General features: G+C 52.0%; 1 protein-coding gene across 2 annotated transcripts in view; it reads right to left on the bottom strand.

Moving 5' to 3' along the window:
• The window catches only part of OLFM1 (olfactomedin 1), a 31,184-nt gene extending 6,338 nt beyond the window's left edge, over positions 1-24,846 (bottom strand). The window contains exons 1-4 of one of the 2 annotated variants that reach the window (XM_050320315.1): positions 24,240-24,846; positions 12,687-12,836; positions 7,180-7,335; positions 4,504-4,723 (exon numbers count right to left, since the gene is read on the bottom strand). In XM_050320315.1, the coding sequence (XP_050176272.1) occupies positions 4,504-4,723; positions 7,180-7,335; positions 12,687-12,836; positions 24,240-24,305 (592 nt within the window). In that variant the 5' untranslated portion in view covers positions 24,306-24,846. Of the gene's footprint in view, positions 1-4,503; positions 4,724-7,179; positions 7,336-12,686; positions 12,837-14,822; positions 15,534-24,239 lie in introns of those variants that run through there. The other variant, XM_050320314.1, reaches the window with a different exon arrangement.
• Positions 24,847-27,612: the final 2,766 nt, after the last annotated feature.

Genomic DNA, 27,612 nt, shown 5'->3' with positions numbered 1-27,612 from the left:
CCACCTGAAGTTCAGAAAGTGTTTCCTGACTTCCCCTTTTTGTCGTGGAAGCTGCTCTGTCAGGTTGGGAAGGGGAAGGTGGCGGTGCTGGGGTGGAGAAGCTGCTCTGGGTGCTGGCTTTGAGGACCCAGCAGAGCTGCAGCTGCACTGCAGTACCTGCTCAGCAGGGCACCCAGGGCTGGGGATGCAGGTGGGAGTCCCTGCAGGTGCTGCTGAAACACGGGCAGAGCTCTGCCAGCTCAGGACAAGGTCATTCTGCTCAAAATTACCAAGTAAAATCATAGAATAGTTTGTTATAAGAGACCATTAAAGGTTATTTAGACCAACCCCCTCCAATGAGCAGGGATGTCTTCAACTAGAAAAGGTTGCTCAGAGCCCTGTCCAACCTGACCTTCATAGAATCATAGATTCCAGCCCTTGAATGTTTCCAGAACATACACTCTGCAATCTCTTTAGCTGCCTCCCTCCTCAACCTGTTCTCACCTGCACCTTTCTCTCCCCATCACAGCCACGGGACACATCCTGCTCCTTCAGCTCTGAGCTGTGGCCAGAGGGGTCACCTTATCCTGGGGCACCAAATAGATGAAGATATTCTTGATATGCACCAGCATGACCTGACCAAGGGGACTATCAATCTTCCCACAGCCTTCAGAGCCCAGCAGGAAAAGAGTGAACCCACCAAAAAGCAGAGAGCTTTTTTGGCCTCCTCTGAGACACGATGGACAGGAATTTGCCCTCCTGCCTACCTGATGCACTCAAAACCTCTCAGCTCATGGGGAGAGCAAAGTACTGGCAAAGGGATGCAGTGGGTTAAAATAAGAAATTTTAATGCCTTGCAAATTCCCCTTGCAGAGGTCCAGCCTTCCTCTAATCACAGATCTGCTCAGCGCTGCCTGCCATTATCACAGCCCTACATTGCTGTCACTTTATCTCTTCCTTCCATTTCCCTGGAGAGAAGTCTTGTATAAAAGCTCATTGATTTAAAAAAAAAAAAATTAAAAAAATAAAGCAGCAGCAGCTGATAAGGGTAAACTAGTGTTGTTTGCAACATCTCATACACGTATAGCTGGAGGCACATTCACAACAGCTCTTCTGCAATGCAAGAGGGTTGTTCTTACACAGGGCAAGGTGTTCTCTCTCCTGGTGTAAATTTATCCCAGGCACTCAGACGCTGGGGGCAAGTTTCTTTAGGGTCCCTACTTAGCCATGTCCCTGCAGCTTTCCTGGGCTTGCCACCCAGGGATGGACAACTACAACCTCTGGTCCTCACCCACCCATCCATCCCTGCTGAGATCCACACCATTCTCTGAATATCATCAGCAATTTTCCCCCATGGGTGCTGAGCCTTTTGCAGCAAACCCTGCATCCTGTAGGGATGGCAGGAGCATGGGATGCTGGGGGTGTTTCAGGTCACTCATGGACAAATGTGCAACAGAAAAGCATGTCCTGGTGCTCGTCCAGGAGTCCAGGGCACAGGGGAGGCCTGTGAGCAGCAGCTTCTGGGGCATCACAGAGGAGCTGTTCTCACTCCTCTTTCCCCAGTGCTATTCAGGTCCCTCTTCCTGGAAAACAGCACAAATGAGCCTCTCCCCAAGTGTCCCTCCAGGCTGACCAGCCTCTGTCCTGCCCTCCTGCAGCTCCTCAGAGCAGCCATGGAACACCCCCATCCACACACAGCCCCTTCCTCGAACTGCACGAGGAATTTTCCAGCAGGAGAAGACACGCTCTCCTCCTGCCAGCTAAAACAAGCTCTGCCATCCTCCCAGGATGCCAACACCTCCGCTCCATATTTCTCCTCAGATCCAGCCCACAAGTGATGTTTAGCAGCTCAGCAGCAATTTATCCACCAACGCAGCCACCGGCTCCTTCTGGACTCTGTGGTTCTGCTCGGACTGCTGCTGCCACAGCCAGGATCCTTCCCTGCTGGGGCTTCCCAGAAGCCAAGGTCTCATCCCCCCCCATCCCCAGTCCCAGCCCTCCACAGTGGGGATGGGGTTGTGGCAGCTGGGTCATGCCCTGTCCTCACCTCTGCTGCCTGGTTGGGAGCACCCCATCCCAAAAACATCAGGGACAGGCTGGCAGGGCTCTACCCCCACCCCTGCACCAGGATTTTTTTCCCCAAGACTCAGGGGAAGCTTAGGCTGGCAGGCAAACATGAGCCTGAGTTAAATTCCCCCTCGAGCCAAGGAGTGACAACCTCTCCACTCCTCCAAGGCTGCTCTTAGGAACATTAATGGGAACGTTAAAATCCCTGCATAAATAGTGATCTTTGAGAGTGTAAACAGAAACACAGATTGAACCTGCCACTATTGATTTTTTTTTTTCCCTTCACACACATGCTAGGGTCAGGAAGTGTTTTCACTATTGATCCATCAATAATGCTTAGGAAACCCAAAATGCAAAACAGGAGAAGGTCTAAGGAAAATGCTGCACTGTGGAACATCAGTGCTTCCTAGGAGAGGTGAACTGGATGGGGATATGGCCCATCCTTTCCCTTCCTTTGTCCTGTGCTGATTGCAGCAGCTCCCTGACCCTGTTTGGGGCACCCTGAGCAGGTGAACATGCTAGAGCTGAGCAGCACTTCTGACCCATGCAGGAGCAAATCGAAGCTCAAACGTGCTCCTTGAAACATCAGTGAACCCCTCAGAGCAGATAACCTGCAGCAAACAGAAATCCTCAGCAATCAGGGCCTCACTGTGTGTCTGTGAGGTTGTTATTTGAATTTAACTCAATTAACTACCATTTTCACTGGTTTACAAGCCGGAGCCATAAACAACATTGGAAATTCAATCTGTGCTGTTTGCTGTTAAGTGACCAAATAAATCACCCTCCTTGGGTGAGCAGCAAATCCTCCTGGATTTGTCTCACCTTTGTGAGACCCAGCATCCATCTCTGCAAGCACCTGGGAGTGCTACAACATTCCAGGGCAGAAGAGCTGCCCTGACCCCACGGTCACAGAGAGAGCAAGAGGACATAGCAAAAAAAAAACAAATAAAGACTCAAAAAATTTAAAAAGAAAAACAACCCAAAAGTTTCTGGATGAAGTTGCCTCCTATGGTGTGACTTTCCCCCACTCCCAACCCAAACCTGGGTGCACCAGCACTTGTTAATAAATGAGTAATCAGGCTCTGCCCTCTTGCTTGGCCAGGGGGTTATACCTGCCCCAGGGGTACCTCAGCCTTACTCTCTGCACACTCATAGTTCAAATACTCTGAGCATCCAGGCTTGGGTGGAAATTCACTTTCCTCTCTGAGATGTCAAGTCAGATGGAGCCTGTAAGGGATCAACATGACATCAGAGAGCAGGATGGAAATGCAGAGGGAAATAGAGGGTGAGTGGCTGCTTACAGACGTGTGGAGGCATCTAGAAACAAGCAAAAGCAATCCCACCACCAGAGCCAGGAGAGAAACAAAGCATTACCTTGCCAAGGATATAAAGTGCTCAGAAGAGATCTGATCTTCCATGAAGTTACCTGAGAGTGTAATTTCGTATGTGCTACCAAAATAGACTGCAGAGCAGTTAATGTGTTTAGATTATCTAAACTGCGTAACAAGAAAGTCAATAATGTAAGGAGAAATTAAATCAAGTCAGAGCTGGTCCAGCAAATGGTGGGGAGAGTTCTTGCAGCTGCAGAAGGCAGCGCCCTCCTTCCCCCTCTGTTTGGGGTCAGACGCCGGGTTTGGCGACAGCAGACCCACGGGCCTCAGTCAATTAATACTCTCTGAATGAGATTAGAGACGAATCTCTGGTGTTTTAGCACCAGCCTGATGGAAAGGGCTCCCTGCTCCCTGGGGGAATGGGAGAGACAGGGAGATTTATACCCTGCCCAGCGGCACAGTCCGGACCACAGGGCAAGCCCGCACCAGCTCCACCATGCTCTTCTCTGGGGGTAGGGGGAGGGATAATGGGGGGATTTGCAAGATGCAAAAAGGAAAAGGGGAAACCAGGAGGACCAGGGAAACCAGGAGAACCAGGGAAACCAGGAGAACCAGGGAAACCAGGAGAACCAGGGAAACCAGGAGAACCAGGGGAACCGAGTCACGGATCCTGCACGCCCCCACACCCCCACCCCACCCCGCACAGAGACCTTTGCTGAGGGCCAGCTGCAGGGAGCAGAAAGGTCGGACACGGATGCACGAGCAAAAAACGGGGGGTGCATGTGCTCGCTTTGCATAAGCCAGATCTGCCCCGGCCAGGCCGCTTATGCAAACGCCGCCCCGGCGCCACATGCCCACTCACGGGGGCCGATCCTGAAGCACTTACACCACGAGCAACATTGCTCATGCGAGTAATCCTCGGCAGGGACTACTCCCAAGACGAATGTTACTGATAGCATAGCTCTTTACAGGATCCAACCTGGCTGTTGAGAAGCTCATCCCTGCCAGCCAGGCACGGGCACAAGATGGCCAGCGTGGCATCTCTGCCTCCGGACGGGGATGAGAGATGTTTTTTTTTTAACATCGATGGTGTTTAGCCAGTGCCACCATGTTGTTCTGAGCCTACCTAATTTTTGCATGCATGCACGAAGCCTTTCTTCAAGATTTGACACTCTGTTCTGAAGCTCTTCGTAGTCATAGGCGCCAATCTCCTCCTGGAGTTCGTTTAGAACTGACGTCAGATTCTGGACCTCCTCTTTAAACTGCAATACCAATTTGGCATCGGCTTTGTACTCTTCCAACACTGGTATCAAAGGCCTAAGTTCCTCCATTTTCGCTTTTATTGCCTGCAAGGTTAAAATAAGCTCGGTTCAGTGCTATGCGTGCAAAAATCTGCAACACTCTGCCTTGACCTGGTTGCTTCCTACGTGAGCGCAATGTTCATATCCCACAATTATTAGCATTAAAACTAGTTTAGTTATTATTTTGGTCCAAATGATGTATTGGAAAGAACATATTAAACAGGCTGCAGAACACCAAAATATTTGGGAAAGGCCTTTATTTGTCATTTTTAGAATGCAACATCTTAGGGTTACATGCTTCAGATCACATACACAAAGAGTTGTTGTTGTTGTTGTTTTTTTTTTCTTTCCAAAAAATAAAAGAAAATAATATATATATATGCATTGACAAGGGTTTCAAACTATTCATGAAATGCATCTACAATTGCATGCAAAGGAAGATCTTGGTTGTGTGGTTCAAGGTTCCTTAGTGAGATATGGTGCTAATTTGGAAAATAATCAAAAAAATCAATGCATGGTGCAAAATGCTCTGTGGCCCTCTTTTCATGGTTACATGGGAGTGAACTGCTTCTTCAGTCACTGCAGCATTGAAAAAACTTGCTTTTAAGTTAGCCCTGTAAGCAAGAAAATGAAATACTGTTGAGGATCTAGCTCACTAACCTGCCTTATATAGATAGCCATTCATAGACAAATACTCTAACGGAACTAAAGAGAGAAAAAAAAAAAACAAAACAAAACAACACAAGAGCTCCAAACCACTCACATTTTAATGCTGGCATTAGCAGAAACAAAATGCTGTGGCTGTTCTTTAAAATGGTGCTTTGGCAGCAAATTAGACAAAAATTCCTTACTGTTTTTAGGCACAGACCATAAAAATCAAAGTCATTATCAAATGTATTTCGCAGAAATGAATTTTTTCTTTTTCTTTTTTTTAAAATTTTTTTAATTTTAATTAAATGAAGGCCTCGTTTAAAGGCTCGGTATGCAGCATTTTGTTGAAGATGCTTTGCTCCAGCAGCTAATGAGTAGACATAAATATGCATGCACCTACTCGTTAATGAAGCATGTTAGTACACACAGAATACCTGGTGCTGCTTAAACTACTGCACAGTGGCCAAGTTCACAGCGCCCAGGGCTGTGACATCTGCCTGTCTGCTGAAGCAGCTCAGGGCTGAACAGCATCAGAAATTGGTCCTCAGCCTCATTCCTTTCCTTCCCATCCATCCCCTCCTATTTAAGTCAGGAGGTTTTCCCTCCTGGGCTTTGTACATGGGGAATATATCGATTTTATTTACTTGCACTGCCCTGTGCAAGCTCCCTGGCAGATGATGGGGAGGATTAAACTCATCAGAATGGAGGGGAAAATAATAATAATAGTAATAATAAATTAAACAAATAAATAAAAAAGAAAGTCATGCTCAAGTCAGAAAGATGGTTCTTACATCCAGACTGCAGAGCTAAATTTAGGGCCCTGCAGTAACTGGAGATGGGGAGCGGAGGAGGTGGAGTTGGTGAAAAGTTTTAAGAACCTTCTTCCCAGCTTCTTATGATATAATCTTGGTATTTAAGTATTTAACATTAAAAATTCTGCTGTAAAATACCAGCCAGCTGGGCAGCTGCCTGAAAATGAGGGTGAGAATCAGCTGGGTGGCTGATCAGGAACATCCCCAAATTCCACTAGAAATCTTCTCAACTTGTTTTTAAATCTATTAACCCAAAGCATCACTAAAATTTCAGACTCTTTTTTGGCAATTCAATCTGTTCTCAGCCGAGTTCTTGAGGGTTTGGCCACCGCTCTCAGTGCCAGCTGCATTCCAAAGGCTGGCAGCTTCACCCCTCGTTTGTGCGGCACCAGGACACAACACACAGAGTCCATCAGAAGGTGCTGGCTCTGCTGCCAACACCATTCCTTCAAAATTGGACAAGATCCTGGAGGTGTGCAGTTCTCCAGCCTGAGGGCAGCTGCAATAATTGTACTTTTGGGGGTTTTTTAGGGGGGGTAAGGGGGTGATTAGTCCCTTGTTTGAGTGATTAGTCCCTTCCTACAGCCACCCCAAGAGGGGGTGCGGTTTGGTGACAGCCCACTGCACTTTGCCACGTGCTGCAGAAATGGAAATGGAGCCCCAGTTCCTGGCTTTTCCCAAGAAGTGGGTCCTGGGCATGGCATGGGGAAAGGCTGCTTGGCCATGGAGGGGAATCCACCTCTCCCAGGGATCTCAGCTGCCCTGGGGTCTCTCTGCAGACCCCCCTTACGGAACCATCCTACGCTGCCCTACTGGGGCACCAAGGTGGTTTGGGGGTGTGGGAACATGGAGATTTATGCTTCTACCCTATACAAAAATGCACTGAGGATGTGATGCCACAACCTGGATCAGGCTGTGCTTGGGAGAGGGGGGAGCCCACGGATGGTCACCCCTGATGGGAACCAGGGCCACAGTCCCACGCACGCCCCGAGAATTCCCTGGCCACAGCTCCATTAGGAGTTTGGAAAGCAGACATACCTTAAACTGCCTTGCCAGGTGCTGCTTGTGGCTTTCTTCCACTTGCTTAAATTTTGTTTCCAGTCCCCTCATCTGGTTTTCCATCTTCTCCACGTACTGTAGGTCTCTCTGGGTCCGCCTGTCCAACACCTCTATCGACTGGGACATGTTTTGCACCTGTCAGACGAGAAGGGACTCATTAAGAAGGTGCTTCCAGCACCAAGGCAGCCCCTCTTGCATCCCAACGCTGACCTTTTCCACACAGTCAGCAGAGCTAAAGGGCAATCAGCCCATGCATTATTTACTAGTTAATCAACAGCATCTCACAGATTATGACCCCGTGCTCTAAACCAGAGTAAATGTGTTTCACAAACGTTTTTTTCTGCTGCAGTGCAGAGAATAATTTAACAATCTCACATGCAAAAAAGGGTTGTAGTCGAGGCTAGAACACGTCACTCGTGATGGCCTCTTTGAGAAGCTGGAGTGTCACCTGCTGTTGCACAAGGGGAGCTCTGAGTTGAGCAGAGGCCCACCTGGGTACGAGAAAAGCTTCTGCTCAGGTGCACATTTCCATTTCCTCGTGCGTGCGAGCGACGCTGATTTGCCTAAATGCAAACTTTACTCCCAGCTCGTAAAACTTCATTATCCAAACAGCCCAACTGTTTATACAGCATCTGCCACAACAAACCCAGCTGCGGGTGAGGGCATCCTGGAGCCGGGAAGTGCGGTGGGAGCTCCCACTCCCCACCGGCTCCTGCCCGCTCGGGCGGTTGTGCCGCGTCGGCAGCTTTTGGAGCCGCAGCCCCGCAGCTCCCCGTGCAGAGCCCATCTGGCCTCGCCCAAGGAATGATGCAAAGAAGGTTGGCTGGGCTCATCGTGAGAAAAAGAGCCGAAGGTGTAAGGAGGGGAAGGAAACACCAGCTAGGCTGACCTGATTTTGAAGGTTGGCTGCCATCTGATTTATTAAGATATCCCCTCCTCTCGTTCCTCAGGCTTGGGAGAGGGGGAACGAAGCTCTGACGTGGGCAGGCACCAAAGCACCTATTTAGCATGAGGCAATGAGTGATATTTAAGGTCCTTGCACCAGGGACGGATGTGTTTGTACCCCGGTCGGTACATTACGGGCCTCAGCCCACGGCTGGTGCTCCTGCCACCGCCACGTCACCCACAGCAGCGCCGCCGTGGCACCCTGGGGATGACGTCCGTGGCCAAAATGAATCAGGCACCCGAGCGTGCCGCTGATTCAGGGCCCTCCCATCAGAGCCGTCCTGGCTCAAGTCTCCTCAGCTGTGGGCGTCTCAGCAAAACCCAAATGTGAGCCAGCACCGTGGATCCGCTCCCGGACGCTTCCCAGGGCCCGCGCGCTGCCACGTCCGCTCCCGTCTGCATCCTCGCCAAAGCCGGGATGGGGAAGGAACGGTGCAAGAGCAATATCTCCTCGGGCCAGTCGTGCTGGGCTGTTGTGACTTACCTCGAGTGACAGGGCGAGGGCACGGCGGGACACCCGCGCGCAGCCAGGGCTGGGAGACTCCTCGCTGAAACCAGCCCAGGTCAAATGCCAGCTGTGGCGTCTGCAGATTGGAAGCCCATCAAAATGCCCGTTGCTCATGCACGATGACACGAAGACTATTACAGGGATCCATTAAAAATGTATGGATGACCTGTATTTCAAAGGCCAACAGCGAGGAAACATTCTGTACAACTCCTCTGGGGGTCTAATGGTCTTCCTCGGCAAAGGTGAAGCTATTTTCAGTCTCTGAGCCCCAGCACTTCACCTGGAGATGAACCAGCACCCACCCTGACTACTCCCAAGGACCTGCTCAGAGAGGCCTCAGAGAGGAGCAGGGAAGAGCAGAACAAGACCTTCTTGGTTTGGAGAAGAAAAGAGTAAACCTGAGCTCAGCCCGAGACTGTTCAGTTCCTGTTCAGCTGTGTCACCCCCAGGGAGCTTTCAGCAGTCACTGTTGGGTGCTAATTCACCTGGGCTGGATGTGGAGGAGTTTGAAGACCTCTCTCTACCCTGAGGCAGCAGAAGGGACAAGCGTGGCTGCTCTGCAGATATTTTTTTTCTAGTTATCCAGTCTATTCTCCTTTGAGATGAGCTGTATCTACCCAGCAGAATCGTTCCAATGGGCTGGGATAGGAATGACTTGTAGGGATCAAGCAAAATTGATCTAATTCCACTAATGCACAACCTCAACTAAAGGCCAAGCTGCAAGTAATCAGAAAAGAGCATTAGAAAATAGACAAGTATCTGAGTCCACAGGGGCTGAGTAAAACTATGGGGGGCTCCTTATGCTGCTTCTTGGTTGGTGGGAAGGGAGAGACAGACTCTGCTGTCAGAGTATCTCGCTCAGGCTGCTGCTCTGAAAACACCTCTGGAGTGTTTCTGCCTCTCCTGACTGCAGAGGAAAATAACCTCCTCACATGTCTCTAGATGGAGATGCCTAAAATAGCTGCTGTGCTATTTTGGGGGTGGATTTCACAAGCCCGCACTCGGTATTTGTTGCCCGTATTGTTTTCAACCAGGCAAGGCTGTGGCCGGTCTTTGCAGCATCACCCCTGGTCCCTAAGAGCAACTTGTGCTCCAGCAGCTGAAGATCTGCTTGTTTTCCATCATTAGCATATCACGCCCTTGGATCCAGCAAAGTACTTTGGCACATGATTAGGTTTCAATGAGACTGTTCATGGCTTAAACTTAAGCATGTACAGAAGTGCTCCAATGAACTCAGGCCCAAGAATCCTGTCTCTCAAATTCTCTCGGCTTCCTCCATTAACTGCTGTCCTCAATCATTGGCTACAATGCTTTTTGCCCCCACTCTCAACCTGAAACCTCATTTTCATCAAGCTGATGTGAGACAGATACCTGTGATTGTCTTGGGGAAAGAGTTATTTTTAGCATCTGAAATAGAAAATTAATACAAATGCAACTGCCAGTGCTGTCCTTGTCATCTTGTTTGATGAGTTGTTTCAGAATTCAACCAGAGTAACAAAGAGTCAATAGTGGCCTGATGACCTCAGTGAGATCTGTAAGGTCAAAGCCACGGTTTAAGCCCTGCTCAAGCTTCCCTGTGGATCAGCCTTTCATCTCAGCTCCAAAAGGCCCGTTCTAAGCCCATCTCTGGGGTTTGAATTGGGATGAATCTTTAGCCTTGGGCAGCTGGACAAACTGGTGGAGCAACAGCATGAGGCACCTTGAGGGAGATTTTCATGGTCTATGGGAAAAATTAGCAGAGAAATGGACTCAGCTGATGGTCCAGAACATGAAAAGTTCATCTTATAAGGTCTGTAGGAGGCAAAGTGAAGGTTGAGAAGAGATGGCATTGTCCTTTGTAGATACACCTCAGAGTGACTATCAAGGGAACAAAAAGACCTGTTTAATCTGGAAATCGGTGCTGGCAAAGATGAAGAATTGGCAGGAAACCAAAAATGGTTTACCTATCAGAGGAGGAAGCCCTCCCAGATAACAGGGCCAAAATAAATAAATAAAAATCAGCTTGAAGATAAAAACATAATCTGTTTATGAGCAGGACTGAGGTGATGTCTTGGTTTGGAGGCAGTCCAAGATCTGGACTCAGCACCTGACACATATAAGGCTGGAAGGACTCCGTGTACTCCAGCCAAGGATGAGCTCAGACACCTCAAGTGTCAAAACCTGGGCTGAACAGTTTGTGCGGTGGCGAGCGGCCCTGGCTCCCCTCACCTCCCTGAACGCTGCTCTTTACCCTGACTCCGTGCCCAGCACTCGCTCCTGAGCCACAGGAACTGCACTTCCTACCCAGATGCTCATCCCTGAGAGCTGAGTGTAGATGGATGCAGTCCTGGCAGCTTTGAACCTCAAAGTTCAGCTGCTGAAGCCTCTGTGTGTGGAGATTTCCACTGCAGCCGCTGTAATTGGTTTGTGTAAACACACACACGCCCACCCACACACAAATGCAGCTTAATTCTTGCGGCGCCTCATCATCCCCACAGGAGACTTTCCAGGTCTGCTTCTTTGAAAATCCAAACACAGTTACCTCTTTGACACATTATGCTGCTTCATCTGCTGGCAGAGAGAAACCGGGAGCCGGGAGTTCTCCCATCATAAAGCTAGAGTTAAAACATCAGATGATGAGGGAAGGAGTTTTCAGGTTTGAAATCCTTCCTGGCAAGCTGGAAGCTCTTCGCTGCAGTTGGTTTTCCCTACAGGGATTATCATTTCAGCCTTCCTCAAGATCAGATGTCTGGCACTAAGAGCCTATTCTTTATTTTGGGTTTTTTTTTTCCATATAGGTTAGCGTGGGAGTGAGATGCAGACAAATTAGCAGGCAGGTAACATCCCTAGAACACATGCCTGGAAGTACAGCTCCTCCCTCACTTTATCCATTGGCAGCCAGAGAGCTGCATTAAAAAAAAAAAAATCACCACGCACTTACTTACACCCTCCTGATGTTATCCCAGGTCTCCTACACCCAACTCCTGTCCATTAGCAGAGGGCATTGGGTCAAATCCTGCTCATTTTTAATGCCTCTGAGCAGTTCTGGAAACACAGAGGCTCTTGGACACCCGTGGCAGCTGCTCATAAATATAACGCCTTGCTGCCTTCTCAGGGAAATGGACCCACTGCGTTATTGCTCAGAGAAATAAAAGCCTGAGTGGGATTATTTTTAGAAGCCTCTGACATACCAAAGAATTGTTTTAGGGCTAAATGTTTCCTGGCTCGCTTTATTGTCCTTATCACATAGGAAAATCCCTTAAGTGTAGGTTTAATGTTGTTACAGGGAATTAATACGTTGGCTTCCCCAAAGCAGCAGGATAAAAATTCTTTTGTCATGCACAACACATGCCAGTATAGCATTAGGGCATGGGGTATAATTATATATCCAGCACAGGAGTCAGCTTATATTTTAAAGAGAAGAGCACCATTTCACATGGACCAGCATTTCTTTGGTGAAAGCTATTATCTGGAAAATTTCTTGTTATTGGGAATGTTTCCCTAATGAGATTCTTTGATCTTTTTGGACAGCAGACTATTAAAAACTAATCAAGTGGATGTCAACATTAGAATGAAAACCACTAGCTGTCATCTCTGTGCTACTTGATGTTGACAGCTTGTACAGTTTTACTCGACCTCTTTAATATCAGCTTGGCTAGGAATGCATGGGCTTTGGGGTTTTATCTCCTCTCATCTTGTTGAGGCTCATCCTTTGAAACTGCTTGTGTCAACATAACGAAAAAAAGGGTCAATTTTTTTTTTTAAATTTTTTTTTTTAGTGATATGGTTCAATATTGGCTGCTTTGATCTCAGCAGTTTTACCCTGACCTTAGCCCAGGGTTTCCTCTGCGCCTCAGAAACACGTAGAGATTTCTCCCCCTGACTGCAGCTCATTATTCCCCACCACGCACACAGGAACAACTCTGGCACAGGAAGGGCTGGGCCAAGGGGTCCATCTTCCCTGGAAACCAAGGCTCAGTTCACCCTGCTCAGGTTTTTACCCCCAATGCCACATCAAACCACACCACTTTTCCCAGAAGGACTCAACCATTACCTTTTCTAAGAGTTGTCTCAGCTGCTTTGTCCTGGCATCACGCGAGCACATCGTCTGTTGAGGTGCCACCACTGTGCATATACAACGTCCCTCGCTATCCTGGGCAGAGCTGTAGACCTGCCAGCTTTCCTCTGGGTTGGTAGGCAACACCTAATTAACACAGCGGAAAGATGGGTTAGTTAAATGGGGGGAGGCCTGGCAGGGGTGTGGGAGATGAAGGGGAACGAGTGGAGGAAGCAGGATGGATGTGGCAGAGAGTGGAGCTGTGCTGGAAGTGGAGGGAGGCTCCTCCGAGGGCCCAGCTGGCAAAATTCACTTGTAATGCAAAAATATGGATTGGGGACAAATAAAACAAGGGTCTGAAAAGGAGAGCAAGAGCTGAAGGAGGAAGGCAACACGAGTGGGAAGGTATGGACACAAGGAAAGCCAGGCAGCAGTGAGGGCTCCGGGTGCTGTCCGAGCACATTGCGGTGGGGACCCGCTGCCCCGCTGTCGTGACAGAGCACTTGGCTTCTCCTTGACACCCTGACAAGGATGAGCCTGAGCCACCAGTGAGGGCACAGTGTCCTGCTGAGGGCTGAGCAGTGAGCTGCCTCTGCAGAGCTCTCCCGGATCTGTCAGCTGGAAAATCAGCTCTCCCGAGTAAACGGACACCAGGAGTTACGTTCCTCCCTCCTCTGCCAGACTCCCCCGGAATGGGGAGCTTCACCAGACAACCATTTCCCTCCAATGTTCACCGGGTTCCAGGCAGGGAAAGCCCGGAGCAGTGCCCTGTGAGGAGTGCCAGCAGGGATGGGATGCAGTCCGGAGGGTACCTGCAGGGTCTGAGCTTCCAGGACACACCGTGGAAAGGGAGCCCAGCCCCAAAAGCACCACATTCCCCAGCCCCCCTCGTGCCCTCTGTGCTCTCCAAACCTCTCCGATCTTAATTTTCCTTTGTTCTCACAGCACTTTGGAAAATACATTATTTAATCACGACCCAGCCTCCGATCGCTTGGAAGGTGTCACCGTGTTCCCAATCAGAGGGGAAATGTTCTTTCTACTGTTTCACTGTAGAAAATAACCTTGCAAATGACCACTTTGACACTCATGCCCTAAGACAGATGCTCAGGCAGACACACAATTTGATTCTCTTGCTAAAGCAACCGGGAAAAAAATAAGAATAAGCGGATCTCATAAACCCTGATAACATGGAAAAAAAATTTCCCAGCTTCATTCACCAGCAGCAGAACCACTACATGAAATACTCTTGGAACAGCAGAGCTGTAATACTGGAGCTCTCTCACAAGGCACAAGCATGCAGCCTGGAGGCGAAAGATGCCCAATTTTCCCTGCTCACGGAAGACAGAGAGACAGCCAGGATTGTTTTGCCAACCATTCCCAAAATGGGAAGCTCAGACAGAGCACCAGCCCTCCAGCAGAACAGGGACAGGGGACGTACGGCACCACCGCGACACACGGCAACTTCTCCACCGCATCTCCATCCCACTGAGGACTGATCGGGAAAGGAGGGAAGAGCAGGAACCTTCCGGGACTCGCACCCGTTGTCCCACTGCTTTTGCAGCAGCGACGAGGGAAACTTTGCATCCCTTTGGTTGCAGGGACGGGCGGGCACCTGGATCGCCCACAGCCCGCAACGAGGGATGGTTAAACCTCAGGAGAGGAGAGGAGAGGAGAGGAGAGGAAGAGGGAGAGGTACTCCCCGCACCGGCAACCCCATCTCCTGCCAGCACCCCCGTCCCTGCTCCTGCACGAACCCCCGGGGGGCACTTGCAGTGTTGCCCCCCATCACCTCGAGGGGCGGCGATCCTGCCCCCTCCCGGGGCGCCGCTCTCTGCAGCGGGGGCTGCTCCTGCAGAGAGGGAGCCTGACGGCCGCGGGGGTCCCCCAGGGGGGCACTGGGGTAACGAGGGATGTGGCAGCGCTGGGGACACTCAGGAGAGGAGGGACTGGGCGGCGGCGGGGAGCGGGGCGCTGCCGCCGCGGGAGGCAGGGAGGGATGCCCCGGGATGCAGGGATGCTCCGGGAGGTTGGGGTACTCCGGGAGGTCGGGATCCTCCGGGCACCTGGGATGCTCCGGGAGGCAGGGATGCTCCGGGCAGCCCTCCCCGTCCCCCGCCGCCCCCCGGCACTTACTCCCGTGCTGCGGTCCAAGGTGCCGCCCGTGGCCGCCGTGAGTTTGGTGGTGTTGAGCCCCACGAGGGAGGGCAGCGTCTGCGACATCCAGTTGGTGATCATGGCCATGGTGCTGAGGACGACTCCAATCTTGAGTAAAGGCACAGACATGTCTGCGGGGGGGGGCGGCAGGCACCCTTCATTCTGCACCGGCGCCGGGCTCCATGCCGCTGGGTTCGGGCTGCGCCAGCCGCCCGGCCGCCGCCGCCGCTCGCCGCCGGCCCATCGTCCTCCGCCGCCCCGCCGCCGCCCTGCCCGGCGCTGCCGACGGTGCTGCCGGTGCCGCTGTGAGCGCTGCCGGTGCCGGTGCGGAGCGGGGCTGCCTCCCCTGCGCCCGCCGCCGCCGCCGGGCGCGCCCCGACCGGAGCGAGCGGCTGCAGGAGGCGGGTCGGGGGTGGGACGGGACGGGGAGGGGCGCGGGGAGGGAGCGCCCAGCCAGCCGGGGGGACTGCGGGTGGGAGGTTGAGGGGGGGGAACAAGGAGAGAGGGAGAGGAGAAAGGATTTGGGCAGGGATAGGGATTTTGGTTTGGGGAAGGAGGAGCGGAGGGAAGGAGGGGTGAAAAGATTTGCGGAGAAGAGGTTTGGGGAGAAAATGTTTGGGGAAGGGGGAGCGGAGGGAAGGAGAGGTGAAAAGATTTGCGGAGAAGAGGTTTGGGGAGAAAAGGTTTGGGGAGAAAAGGTTTGGGGAAGGGGGAGCGGAGGGAAGGAGGGGTGAAAAGATTTGCGGGGGTTTGGGGAGAAAATGTTTGGGGAAGGGGGAGCGGAGGGAAGGAGGGGTGGAAAGATTTGCGGAGGTTTGGGGAGAGAAGATTGGGGGAAGGGGGAGCAGAGGGGAGGAGGGGAGAAAGGGTTTGGGGAGTAAAGGTTTAGGGAGAGAAGGTTTGGGGGAAAGGGGAGCGGAGGGAAGCAGGGGAAGAACAAAATAAGCGGAGAAAAGATCAGGGAGAAAAGATATGGGAAGAAAAGATATGGAGAGAAAAGATACGGGGGAAAGGGAAAGAACCGGGGAGAGGGGGAGAGATTTAAAGAGAGTCAGAAAGGCTTGGGGAAGGGAGAGAGAGATCTGGGGAGAGGGCAAAAGGTTTGGGGAAAGGGGAAAAAACTGGGGGAAAGGAGAGAAGATTTGAGGGGACGGAGAAGAGCTGGGGAGGAGGTGGGGGAGGTTTGGGGAGGGAGCGGAGCGGGGAGAGGGGGGGCGGTTCCCCCGCTGCGGCGCTGCCGCTCCCCCTGCCGGCTGCGGGCGGCGCTGCGGGCGCGGTGCGGGGCCGGGGGCGCTCGGGGGGTCGCGGGGACCGCAGCGGAGAAAACGCCGTGCCAGGGACAAAGGGAGCTGCTGCCGGCCAGGGGAGCCAGCCAGAGCCGCTGCCAGTTCTCAAGCGCTCCTTGAGAACTCCCGCACAAACCCGCGGGCTGCGCGACCCCCCCTGCGGGGCGCCTGGTGGTCCCCAGCCCTGTGAGAGCACCCTCCGCATCCCCGCATTCTGTCGCGACAGCGCTCCGTCAGCACAAAGGGTAAACTGAAATGTCCCAGTAGACCTGCCTGCCCTGTTCCTGCCCCACGCTGTTCCTGCCTCATTCCCAGCGCGGGAATCCCCTGCCGAGGAACCCCATGGGCTGCAAACACCGTGCAACCCGTTTGGCCAGCCTGGCATGTCATGGGCAGCGAGGTGGAGCTTGGTCACAACTCAGATTTCCTGAAGGCACTTGCAGAATTGGCCCGGTGACCACAGAACCAAAGTCTCCAACAAACAGAGCTCTGCAGTTCCTTGCACATCCTTCCCTAAGTGAACCTTTGAAACACCCTGTGCAAAGCAAAATTATGGAATGAATCCGCTGTACCCCTCCAGAGGACAGAGGTGGCATCCCTCACTCCACTGGTACAGTACCAGCCTTGGCATGTTGGAATAGCCACCACTGCCCTGTTGCAGGAGATCCTGGATGTTCCAGCTGCCACTGAGCTGACCTGTCTCACCTTAACAGGACCATGTCCCTTGCTGGGGACATGGCCCGTGGTGTGGGATCATCCCAGCACTGCCAGTCTGGGCAAAGGGAGCAGCATCAGCCACAGCCCAGTTGCTGCAGGGAGAGCTGTGGAGCTCCTGTAACACACTGAAATAAAGCACATTTAGCAAGTCCACCAGGTGGAGAAAAAGAGATGAGTTAGAACAGGAGCGCTGCTGCCAGGTCGGATCCTGTCCCTCTCACAAGACACTGGCAGAATCAGGCACTGGCAGCTGGAATGCCATTCCCTTCCCTCACTTCCATGTCACTCTGCCCCTTCCTCCTGCTCAGCTCTAACCCAGGTAAGTAAGCCAGCCAGCTGCTGAAACTCTCCTGCCCTCTGGATCACACACTGTCCTACTTTGGGCTCCTAAAAAGGATAAACTGCTTCCACCCTGTGGAATCGGCTTCACCCAGCCCAGGTGAGGCACCAGCATCCCTTCCATGGCAAAACTGCTGCCAGGGGTGTGGGGTGGCACCTGAGGGGGTCTGCCCCAAGGAGGTGCTTCAGGCTGTGGTTATAGGAACAGGTTGATTAGGCAAAAGCCTTGGATGGCTTCCAGCTTTTAGAAGGAATCACAGCTCCCTGCTCTGCTCCAGTGCTGCTCTAACAGGTGCTTCTGCTGTGCTCAGCACTGTGGCAGCTGAGGCTCTGATTGCTTATCTGATTTCATATCATATAAAACACTTGAGTGCGACGCTTAAATCATCTTAACGTTCATTTTGGAACTGAGTCGGTAAGTAAAGTTTATCCCTCATATTTGTCTAGTCCAGGAACATCCAAAGGAGTTAGACCTACGGATACTTTAACGTGTGAAATGGTATTCAGTGGGGTAAGGATCATTCCTTTGCCTTGCCCTGGATTCCACCTGGGCTAAAGCCTCATTTCCCATCAAGATGTCCTTCCACACCTTTTCAGAGGGTTCAGTGATTTAATGCATTAACGACCTGTGCTGGGAACAGGATGGTCCTGAGCCTGTAGGGTATAACCTGGGGTGAAGAGAGACACAACCCTTCCCCAAATCAAGGCCATGCAAACTGAATCCACACCAGCTGCTCCAAAGCAGAGACCTGACCAAAAAAAAAGTCTCCCAGAAATGCTGCTGTTTCCAACTTTTAGGGATGAAGGATTATGCAGAGGGTGGTGGTCGCTGCTGTGCATGGAGATGCTGCAGGTCACGGGCATCAAGGAGGAAAATGACCTTTGTCATCTCGGTGCCTGAAGTAGCTGATGTGCAAACATGGAAACTCTTCCTTACCCAAGCAAATTCCCTTGTTTTGGAAGCCCAGTGTGGCAACAGAACGAAAATACTGACATAAAATATCAATAATCTTGATGTGGGAGACCTGATGTTGCCTTGACTCCTGCTGCCCCAAAAATTAGGGGTTCCAAGGCTGCCCCCTCCGTGCCTCTCCTGCTGTAAGCAGAGAGCAAACAGCAGGAAAAGATGAACTGTTTAGGGAACAAAAGATCCTTTTGGCATGCATATATTCAGAGCAGAGAAAGAAGAGGAATGATAGATAAAAGCAAAGAATAGGGTCTTCCAAAGTAGCTACTTAGTGGAAAATTCCTCTGCTGGGAAGAATAAACGCAAAATGTGTCTGTGAGCCTGAAGGGGCCCTGCAAGGGTCAAGGTGTGCAAAGAGGGACAGTTCCTGCGTGTGAGTGTGCAGGACACGGTGGTCACTGTCTCCCTCTCCTGGCTGGTTCAGAGAAGAGGTGCTGAAGCTCCTGTTGCTCCCAAGTTTTGGTGGGGATCGTGTCAATCGTGACCCCAGCCCGAGAATTCCTGTTGGCTGCAGGGTGAGAAGGACGGGAGCTGCTCTAAAACACACGCACCTGTATTTTAACAGCCTCAGATCTTGCCGGTGCTCCAAGCTGGATCAGTAAACGCTGGAGGCATCTTAACTAACACCCGAGGAGGATGAGTCCAGCTGGAGGGCAGTGCTCTTCCCGGGGCTGGCAGCTCCTGTCCTGGGAGCACAGGACTCAGGAATTTGGCCAGGCACTCCAGCATGTCCGAGGATTGCTCCTGGGGTGTGTGGGACAGCCCATACTCCTGCTCTTCCCAGCTCCTCTTCTCTGTACTGGAAACCTGTGAGGTGTCCCATGCACTCTGGGCAGGAAATGTGGGAAAGGTCTGTTCTTTCTGGAAAGACCTGGTTGGGTAACTTCAGGGATCCTCCTTAGATACTTCGATTGGACTAAGTGATTTTCCTCTTGGAGGATTTGCTGCCTCTGCTGCCCCTTTGCATCCCTCATGGATCCTTGACTGATGCCAGGGTGCCCCATTGCCAGGTGCTCCTGCACCCAAAGGAGTGTGGATGTGTGAAGGCAGGTGAGCTGAGGGGTGGAGGGGAGCACCCCTGTCACATATGGATGGGAGAGCATTCCGAAAACCAGGCCATGAGGATGCTGAGCAGCTCTGTTGAGGTGGGTCCCTGCAGTGGGGCTAAGGCTGAGGACAAGGATGGCCCAGCCCAGCCCAGCCTTCTCAGCAGGCTGAGGGCTCTAAGCCCAGCCCAGAACTGCACTGGGGGCTCACTGTGCCCCTCTACTTTCTGCCCAACACCACAGAGTTGCAGAGAGAAAGGCCTGGACTCTGCTCTGGACAGAAGGATGATGTTTCTCATCCCCCTCTCAACTTAGTAAGCTTTCACCCCCTTCCCTTGCATTCCTCATTCCCTGGAGGTACCTGAAATCTCTCCAGCCTTAGAAGAGGCACCACCTGCCCTGGAGGCAGCATGGGCAGCCACATCCTCATTAGGGAACACACACTTTGTACTCCCATCACCTCTGGGGCACAGGGCAATCTTCTGTTGTGTTTGCCATGGGGCATCTGTCCCTCAGCAGGTCACAACTGCCACAGCAATAAATGGTACCAGTTTTCCCAGATTTTTTGGTCTGACTTCCAAACTTCTTTGTTGTCTCTCTGGGTTGTTTTTTGCCACTGTTGTGCTACCAAGACAAGTCAGAGCCTCTGGGCCGGCGCAGGTTCCGTGGGTTCCCGTTCCTTGGATGCTGTGGCTGGGGAGGATGAATTTTTTGGCACGTTTCCCTGGGTCAGGCACACGCCTCCAGTCAGAAAGTGGCTTCACAGTGAAAACTTGTTCTGTGTGTTGCTTGCTAGAAACACAGCATTGCTCCTGGGCCCGGGGCTGACACTGCTGCTGTCCCATTGGTTTTTTTCCAGGATGGGTAGGGCGGGTTGGGAGCCAGGACCTGAGTCCTGAGCAGAGAAAAAGCTTCCCAGGGCCAAGACCCAGGATAAAGCCAGTCCAGAGGCTGGGACCAGGGTTCTTGAGCTCAGCTCAAGGGAGCAGTAACAACTAGTAGTACAAAGATTTACAAAAGAAGGAAAATCAGGATTTTTAGACCCACTTCCACCCCAGCTGGGATTTGCTGGTGCTAAGTCATGCTTCAGGCTCTGTATCTGAGTTTCCCCTTGCACCTTCCCCTGCCTGACTGACTCAACCTCTCAGGTCTCCCAAAGAGCCTGGCTGAGGTATCCACAGGCGAGAAACCCCAGAGGGACCCTCCTTGGGTGTCCCTGGCCCTGCCTTGTTCCCTTTTGTCTGTCAGCTTCATCACAGCAGAGCAAAAAGGCAACACTTATCAGTCATAACTCCAGAATTAGGTTCTTCCACTGTCAGCACAGTTTGCAGCCTTCACCTAATTCACTCTGAGAGTAATTAGTTTTGTATTACTTTACGTATGATGCTAATACTGATTACAAGGACTGATAACCTGAGTAATAAATACAACCCAGGGCTGAAAATTACCTTTCTTTTTTATTGGTTAAAGCTGAAGTTAGTGAAACGAGACACAAATTGGTTTATGAGACGAGGCAGCTGCCTCCTGTTACAGGCTGCAGATTTGCAGCCTAATCCTACTAGTTTCCATGTGTCTCCCTGACAGGGGGAGGAAGAGCCTGGGCATCATACTGGGCACTGGGAAGTTCTCCATGGACAGAAGGGAGCCAGCATGGCTGGGCTGGGCACTGCTGAGCACACACAGTGTGTCCCTGGCACCTCTCCCTTCCCCTGAAAACAGCCCCAAGAGGGGCCTGATGTGCTTTTAGGAAAATCAATGGCAAAATTATTATTTTTAGGCTTTTTCTTTTTTATGCTTAATATCTGCCTGCTCCAGGAAGGTCTTTCTTCCTGTGTGGTTCTGACGATTACCGGGGTGGGGGGTGGATGTCGGAGCGCCGGCTGCCGCTCTGCTCCTGAGAAACTTTGGGGAATGCCAAGAGGTTTTCTCCGTAATATCCCAGCTCAAAGGAATGACAAAGGGACAGGTCAGACAGACAGACAAGCAGCTGGCATCCCAGACCCCCTCTGTCGATATTCATAGCTGGGCCACAGCATCCCAAACCTCTGCCCCTCTGGCAGCACCGTCCCTCTGCACGTGGCAAGCGGATCCTTAGAGAGCATAAGTTGGCTCAGCTCCTTTATGGACACCAGGAGAGGTGCCCTGGGTCTCTCTGAGGAGAAGAGGAGGAGAGAAAGCCCTCTGCTTTTCCCAGGAAGGCCCTGCTAAGAGCTGTGCACACAGCAGAGTGAGGGGGCTGCACCCCAGGGTGCCCAGAGCATCCCTGTCCCCCCATCCCAGCCCCTGCACTCTGAATCCAGCCATTCAACCCAGCCAAAATAGGTCATTTCAGGTTTTGGTTGCTGACCTGAGGAGAGTCAAGGCAAGGCACAAAACAACTCAGGAGACCTTTGGCAGCTAAAAGAAATCCCAGAGCCTCCTGCAAGTCTCACACTGGGGCTCCTGACACACCCTCAGCCCTGCCCTCTGGGAGCATGTGGGGGACTGAGGGGCAGACAGGGACTTCTACAAAGGACTGGGGGGTGGAGGGGCAGTTTTGCCCTTATTTCACACAGGTAAAACTACCATCCACCTTAGATAGGTCTCCAAGCCCCTACCAAAGTTGGGGTGCAGCCCAGAGCATGTGCATCACCCATGTGCTCCCAGCCTGGCACAAGCATCCTTCCTCCCACCTGGGGGGACTGTCAGAGGATGCTGCAGCACCAATACCTTGGTGACAACTCCCTTCCCTCCACAAGAAGAGCTTTCCCAGCCCCCCACTGGAAGGACAGCCAGTGTGCTCACCCCCTCCAGCCCCATTTAAGAGCCAGACCTCTCCCCATTTCTTCCTTTCCTGTGCACTGGCCTGTCAGTGTCACTGCAGAGAGGGACAGGAGGGGACAGCAGTACCTTCTGCATCAGCAGGGAAAGATGCCTAAATCAGCAGCCTCTCTCCCCTGAACCTCCATCCTTCCTCCCCCCAGCACGGGATCTCTGTAGGGGATGGCAGAGACTCCCCACGTGTGATGGAGATGTGAATCCAGCACCGAATTAACCATGGAAGACACTGAGCTGGGCGGTGCCTGGGCTGAAAGGCATATTTGGGGATTGCATCTGGCAGCTGTGCTACAGAAATGAGATGCTGAAACTCTGAAAGGGCTCTGCAGTGCCAGGCGAGTCAGCAGGCACGAGGGTGGGAGAGCTCTGCACAGCCTGGCAGGACGTGGATACCTGCCCAGGTAGGCACTGCAGAGCAGAAACCAGCCCCAGCAAGGCAGCTCAGCAAAGCCAGGCTTTAGCAGGGGCTGAAACCTCCTCCCACGGGCTGGGAGGTAACTCTGCCAAGTTACCTGCAGCCCTCAGCCCCACAGCTCAGGGCAGGTTTGGTTCCCCCTCCCTACCCCGGTTTAAAGTTGGTCAAAAAGTTGAAGTGAAATAAAGCAGGAAAAGGGAAAAGCAGCCAGGCACAGCAGCATCATTGGTCCTTGAAAAAACCCCACTAGAGCAGAGCAAAGGGGCTGTAAAGGCCAGTTGGGGGGTGACAACCCCTGGGGAGGGGGCACCACCCAGGTCCCCAGGCCATGGGCGCTTCACGTGGGGCTGGGCAGGAGGGGAGGCTGGAGGGGCAGAGAAGGCAAGGACAGCCCTGCCATGCTACCACCGTGGCTGCTGGCTGGCTGTGCCCTCAGCTGGGCCAGGAGTGTGGCCAGCAGCCCATGGTGCTGGTGGCCCAGCGCTGCTGGTGGTCCTGGCTTTGTCCAGCGCGGCGCATGCGCACGGCCCGAGCATCTCACACACAATGGGCTTCTCCTGGGCGCTCACTCGCAGCTCTGCTGCCTTCCCACCACCCCTCCTCAGCCACACAGCTCGTGGATTGCTTTGCTTTTCCAACCCCCCCTCAACCCTCAAATTACAACCTTCTCATCCCTTCTCCTGGAGGGCTCCGTGCGATTAAGGCAGCTCTTTGCTTTAGCCATCCCTTTCCTGGGGGCAGCAGAAATACTCTGAGGGTGCAAAGGCAAAAGGCTTCAGCTGCTCAAACTTCAGCAGTAGGGCAGTGACAGGAGAGAGCATTGTCAGCAGGAGAAGGAGAAAAGAAATCTCCATAAAGCATCCAGGATGAGAGCCCAGCTGCTAATTGCTCCTACACTAAGAAGCCTCCATTCCCCTCCTATTTATAGCTTCTTTTTCTTTCTTTTTTGCTTCCAGGCAGCACCACAATTAACCCCACAATCTAGAGCATCCTCTTGTAATTACTTTTTTTTCTTTCCTCAGTGACTGGGGAAAATAACAAAAGACAATCACCCCACCTGCCTCTCCCCAGTTGGCTCAAAGAAGTCAAATGGAGTTTTAATTCCACTTGCAAGAAATGTCTTTTGGATGCCTCCTTTTCTCTCCTCCAGCCCCACTACTCACTCCGTCCAGGGGCCAGGGCAGTAAAGGAAAACATTAAAATACAAGGGGAAAAAAAAAAGGTGGAGTGGGGAGAGGGGGATAAATAAGCTGCTCCTCTCTCCCACGAGGCTGTCACAGATGGAAACATCAAGGGACATTTAAATGTCACCTAAAATCAGCAAAGCTACCCCCACACGAGGAGTGGTGGCGAGGGAGACAAGGAGGGACTGACACCCTGCACTGGAGTCCTGTCCCCGTGGGGACCCGGGACGGGCAGCTCTGAACTTGGCCGAGCCCGAGCCCGGGGTGGGGGTCCCGCAGCCCCTCCCTGCTCCCCCAGCCCTTCACGGGAACTTTCCCCGCAGGTGGGTGGGGTGTCCCCCACACCCCCTCGGATGGGGGGGAGCGGCCACGCCGGGGCTGCCCCTTCTCTCCCCATCTCTGGGGGTCCGGTATCCCGAGCCCCCCGCCCTGTCCCCCCACTCCCGGGTCCCCCCCCAGCCCGGAGGGTCCCCCCGGTGATGCCCGGGGATGGGAGGGGAGTGGGACACGAAGGTGCAGCATCCTATCCCAGTTTTCTTTTGTGCTCTCGAGGTTTAACAGAAAATGGCGTTGGGGAGAAAGGGAGAGGAGGAGGGGGTGTGGGAGAAGGAAGAGATAAACCTACTTGGGTGAGTTCTGTGCCCATCAGGATGAGGAAGCAGAGGGTCAGGAGCTTGCTTGCCGGTTGCATCTCTCGCACCCCGTTCTAGGCACCTCGCATACAGATCACCTCCGGGCGAGCCTCCCTGCGCCGTCCCCGAGCCTCGCTGCCTCCTCACTCCTTTATTCTTATTAATATTTTAATTAAAGGAGGAAAAAAAAAAAAAGGAAAAAAATAGGCAACAAAATTCAATTTAAAAAAAAAAAAAATCAGCCTGATTTTGCGGGCGGCTCTCAGCACCCTCGGGAAGCGTTGCCAGAAATCTGCTCAGCAGAGCCTTCACTTTGCATATTTATTGGGATCCCAGTTTCTCTCCTCTGCTCTCGGTGCTGGCTCTCTGGTAATTTATTTAATTTTTTTTTTTTTTTTCCTAATGGCTCCCTTGCTCCAAAGACATTTGCGAAGGGAAATTCAACGGAGCACGCAATGATTATCTCTGCTATTGCCAAAAGTTTGCCTTGAAAAGGGGGGTGATGGGGAGAGGACAGGGATTTAAAAAAAAAAAAAAAAAAAAAAGAAAGGAATTGGTAGGGCTGGCTACTAGCAGGGGATGGCTGTGGAACAGGATGTGACATCAAGTAAGGCGGGGGAAATTTAACTAAACACGGCAAAGGGAGAGGGGGAAAAGCAGCATCGGCAGCGCGGGGTGATGCTGCGGCGACTCCGCGGGGAGCAGGGCTGGAACAGGGGGGCAACCCCCTCCTTGATCCCCTTCTCGGTGCCATCCCTCCCCGCCCCCGATCTCCAGGGAGCACCTGGGAACAGGGTGGGGTGCACAGGGATCTCACCTGCCCCAAAGCACCACCCCACAGGCAAAGATGCTCCCAAACCGAGCCCCCCAGGAGGGCTCCGAGCTAAATTAAGTCAAGGCAGTAGGAGGACGTGACAATGCTTTTGCTCTGCAGAGCATCCTCACCTGCATCCCCTCCCAGCCCCCTGCAGAGGTCCTGCTGGTGCACCAGGGGGGCTGCAGGCAGTGCCCACTCACACATTTCCCTCCCCGGGGTCCGTGGGGACTGTTTTCCTCCTCATTTCTCTCTCACACACACCCTGAATGCTTTTCAAACCAGTTTTCCCAGGTCCTCATAAATACTGTTAATTCTTTTAGTATCTGGTGATGCAGATGAGCAGCAACACAGCAATGTTCCAGAGGTGAGAGATGTAATCAGATCATCTGTTAGGGATTACTGAATAATTTAATAGGAATCACTTGTCACAGGTCCACAATTAGCAGAGGCTCCACTAGAGGATTTTCCCCTTTGGTTGTTCATTGCAAAAGGATTTTTTTTTATTCTGGAGTCCTTGTTACTGGAGCAGGAGGTGGGATCTCTGTAGGGATGGGCTCATGCAGGGCCCTTTCCAAGTCCTGGGATCATGGAGCACAGAATTCAGGAAATTTGCAGCACTCTGACTGAGCCTCAGTGGGAACAAACAGCTCAGAACAAACTGGAAAAAGCTTTCTGTGTGTTTCCATCAGCAAATGTCCGAGGGAAGGTGGTCCCAGTGCCCCTAAGAGTGTTTTAGCAGCTTCAGGCAGCTCTTCTCTAGGAGGGAAATCATCCCATTCGTTTAAAGTGAGCTTAGGAAAAGGCAGCCCAGGGAGCAGCTGTGGGAAAGCTGGCATGTCTGACTATCCCACAGAGCTCTATCTGTGAGATACTTCCCTCAGCACCTCCCTTTAAGGTCGATGCTTTATAGCCCATAAAAGATGAGGATCTTTAAAAAGCATTAAGCTCCTCTTGACTTTACCAAGAGCAGCACAACGAGGCCAAAAGCATCAGTGGTATGACAGGATTTGAACACATCCTCCCCTGGCACCTCAGAAGGTGTTTTATTACCATGGGCATCACCTTCCCCCTGGCAGGGCTCACAGTGGGATTAAAAAAAAAAAAAATCCCCAAATTCAAAGGAAGGAGGAGGAGTAGTGACTTACCTGTGGCTGAATTTCTCTGTGGTTGCACTGTTTAAAGTGCCTTCAAAAACCACCTGAGCAGCTTCTGATTAACCCTGGCAGCACGTGGTTGATGCAGCTCAGGATGCTCCATGTGAGGGCCCAGGTGCAGCTGGAGCTCACAGGGCTTAAAATAGACTTGAGAGATGCAGAAGCCCAGCAGTGAGAGCTTCTTTCACACAAAATGTTTAAACAAGATCAACTTCACCTTAAGTTGCTGCAACCATGGAGGGTGGCTTGGTTTGGGTGTTTCTGACCTCAGAAGAGAAGAGAAGCCCCCTTGTTTGACACAGATGAAATGGCTTTTTTCCAAGACATCAACAGCATGTTCCCAAAGGGAAATCTCTTTGCTCCCTCTCCTTTGGTTTTATACCCACCCAGTTTCATTGACCTTCCTGGTAACAGTCATGGCTTGCACTTGGGTAAATGGCAAAAACAGCAGCTCTGCATTTTGTTTTAATTTATTCCTCTTTTGAAGTATTTCTGAATTAATATCAATAACCTTGTTATTGAACATGAGCTCCAGAGTGTGAGGCCCTGTATGGTCCTTCCTCTGGGAAAGAGCCCTGTCCCACAGAGCTCCGCTCCCAGGGCATAGATCAAAGAAACCAAGAGAAATAAAAGGAAAAAAATTGCCCAGTGGGAACACAACTCAGATCTTCTGATTCCCGCAGTGCCTTACAAAGACTTTGAAAAATACCTCTTCAGAAATTTGGAAAGGATTCAGGGTCTGGAGAACCTGCCCATGGAGTGGGGCTAAAGATGGTCCAGCTCTTTCACCAGCACAAGGATGGGCTGAGAGGAGGATGTCAAGGGCAAGGTTTCTGTACATGAAAGCTCTTTCAGCTGCCAAAAAAAGCCAAAGCAAGAGTCCACAGTTTGGAGTAGAAATAGGGCCTGGTTTTTTTTTTCCTCAGGGAAAGATAATCAGACTGTGAAACAACCCAGCTGAAGGCTCGGTGCCCTCTCCATCGCTTGGCACAGTTAAATCAGAGCCAAGAGCCTTTCCCAAGGATGCATCCCAGCTCCTCCAGAAATTACAGGGGAGCTGCCCTCCACAAAACTCTTGCTGTGTGGTGCAGGAGAGGAGATAAAAACACACCTGGTTTCTCTTCTTGATTTATGAGATGCAGTTTAGGCCAGTACTTTGCTTTCCAGATCACGCTGTTCTCTAGGGCAGAGTTGGACAGAAGGGGATGGCAGGGGTTGGCAGGCAGCCCCTTCCTCTTTGCTGGGAGCCACAGGAATGTGCAGAGCCCTCTCATCTCTCCCCTGTTCATCACTCTTGTACCATCAGCGAGGTCAGATGCATCTTGTCCCCTCCTGGGACCGCTGGCTCGTCCGACACTTTGCTGGTGTTCCTTCAAGAGCTGCCCAGCACTGAAT

This window comes from Myiozetetes cayanensis, unplaced genomic scaffold (assembly GCF_022539395.1).
Source record: "Myiozetetes cayanensis isolate MyiCay16 unplaced genomic scaffold, myiCay2020 scf23, whole genome shotgun sequence".
NCBI lineage: Eukaryota > Metazoa > Chordata > Aves > Passeriformes > Tyrannidae > Myiozetetes > Myiozetetes cayanensis.
Note: the sequence above shows the minus strand (reverse complement) of the source record. Positions and strands in the feature narration are given on the sequence as shown.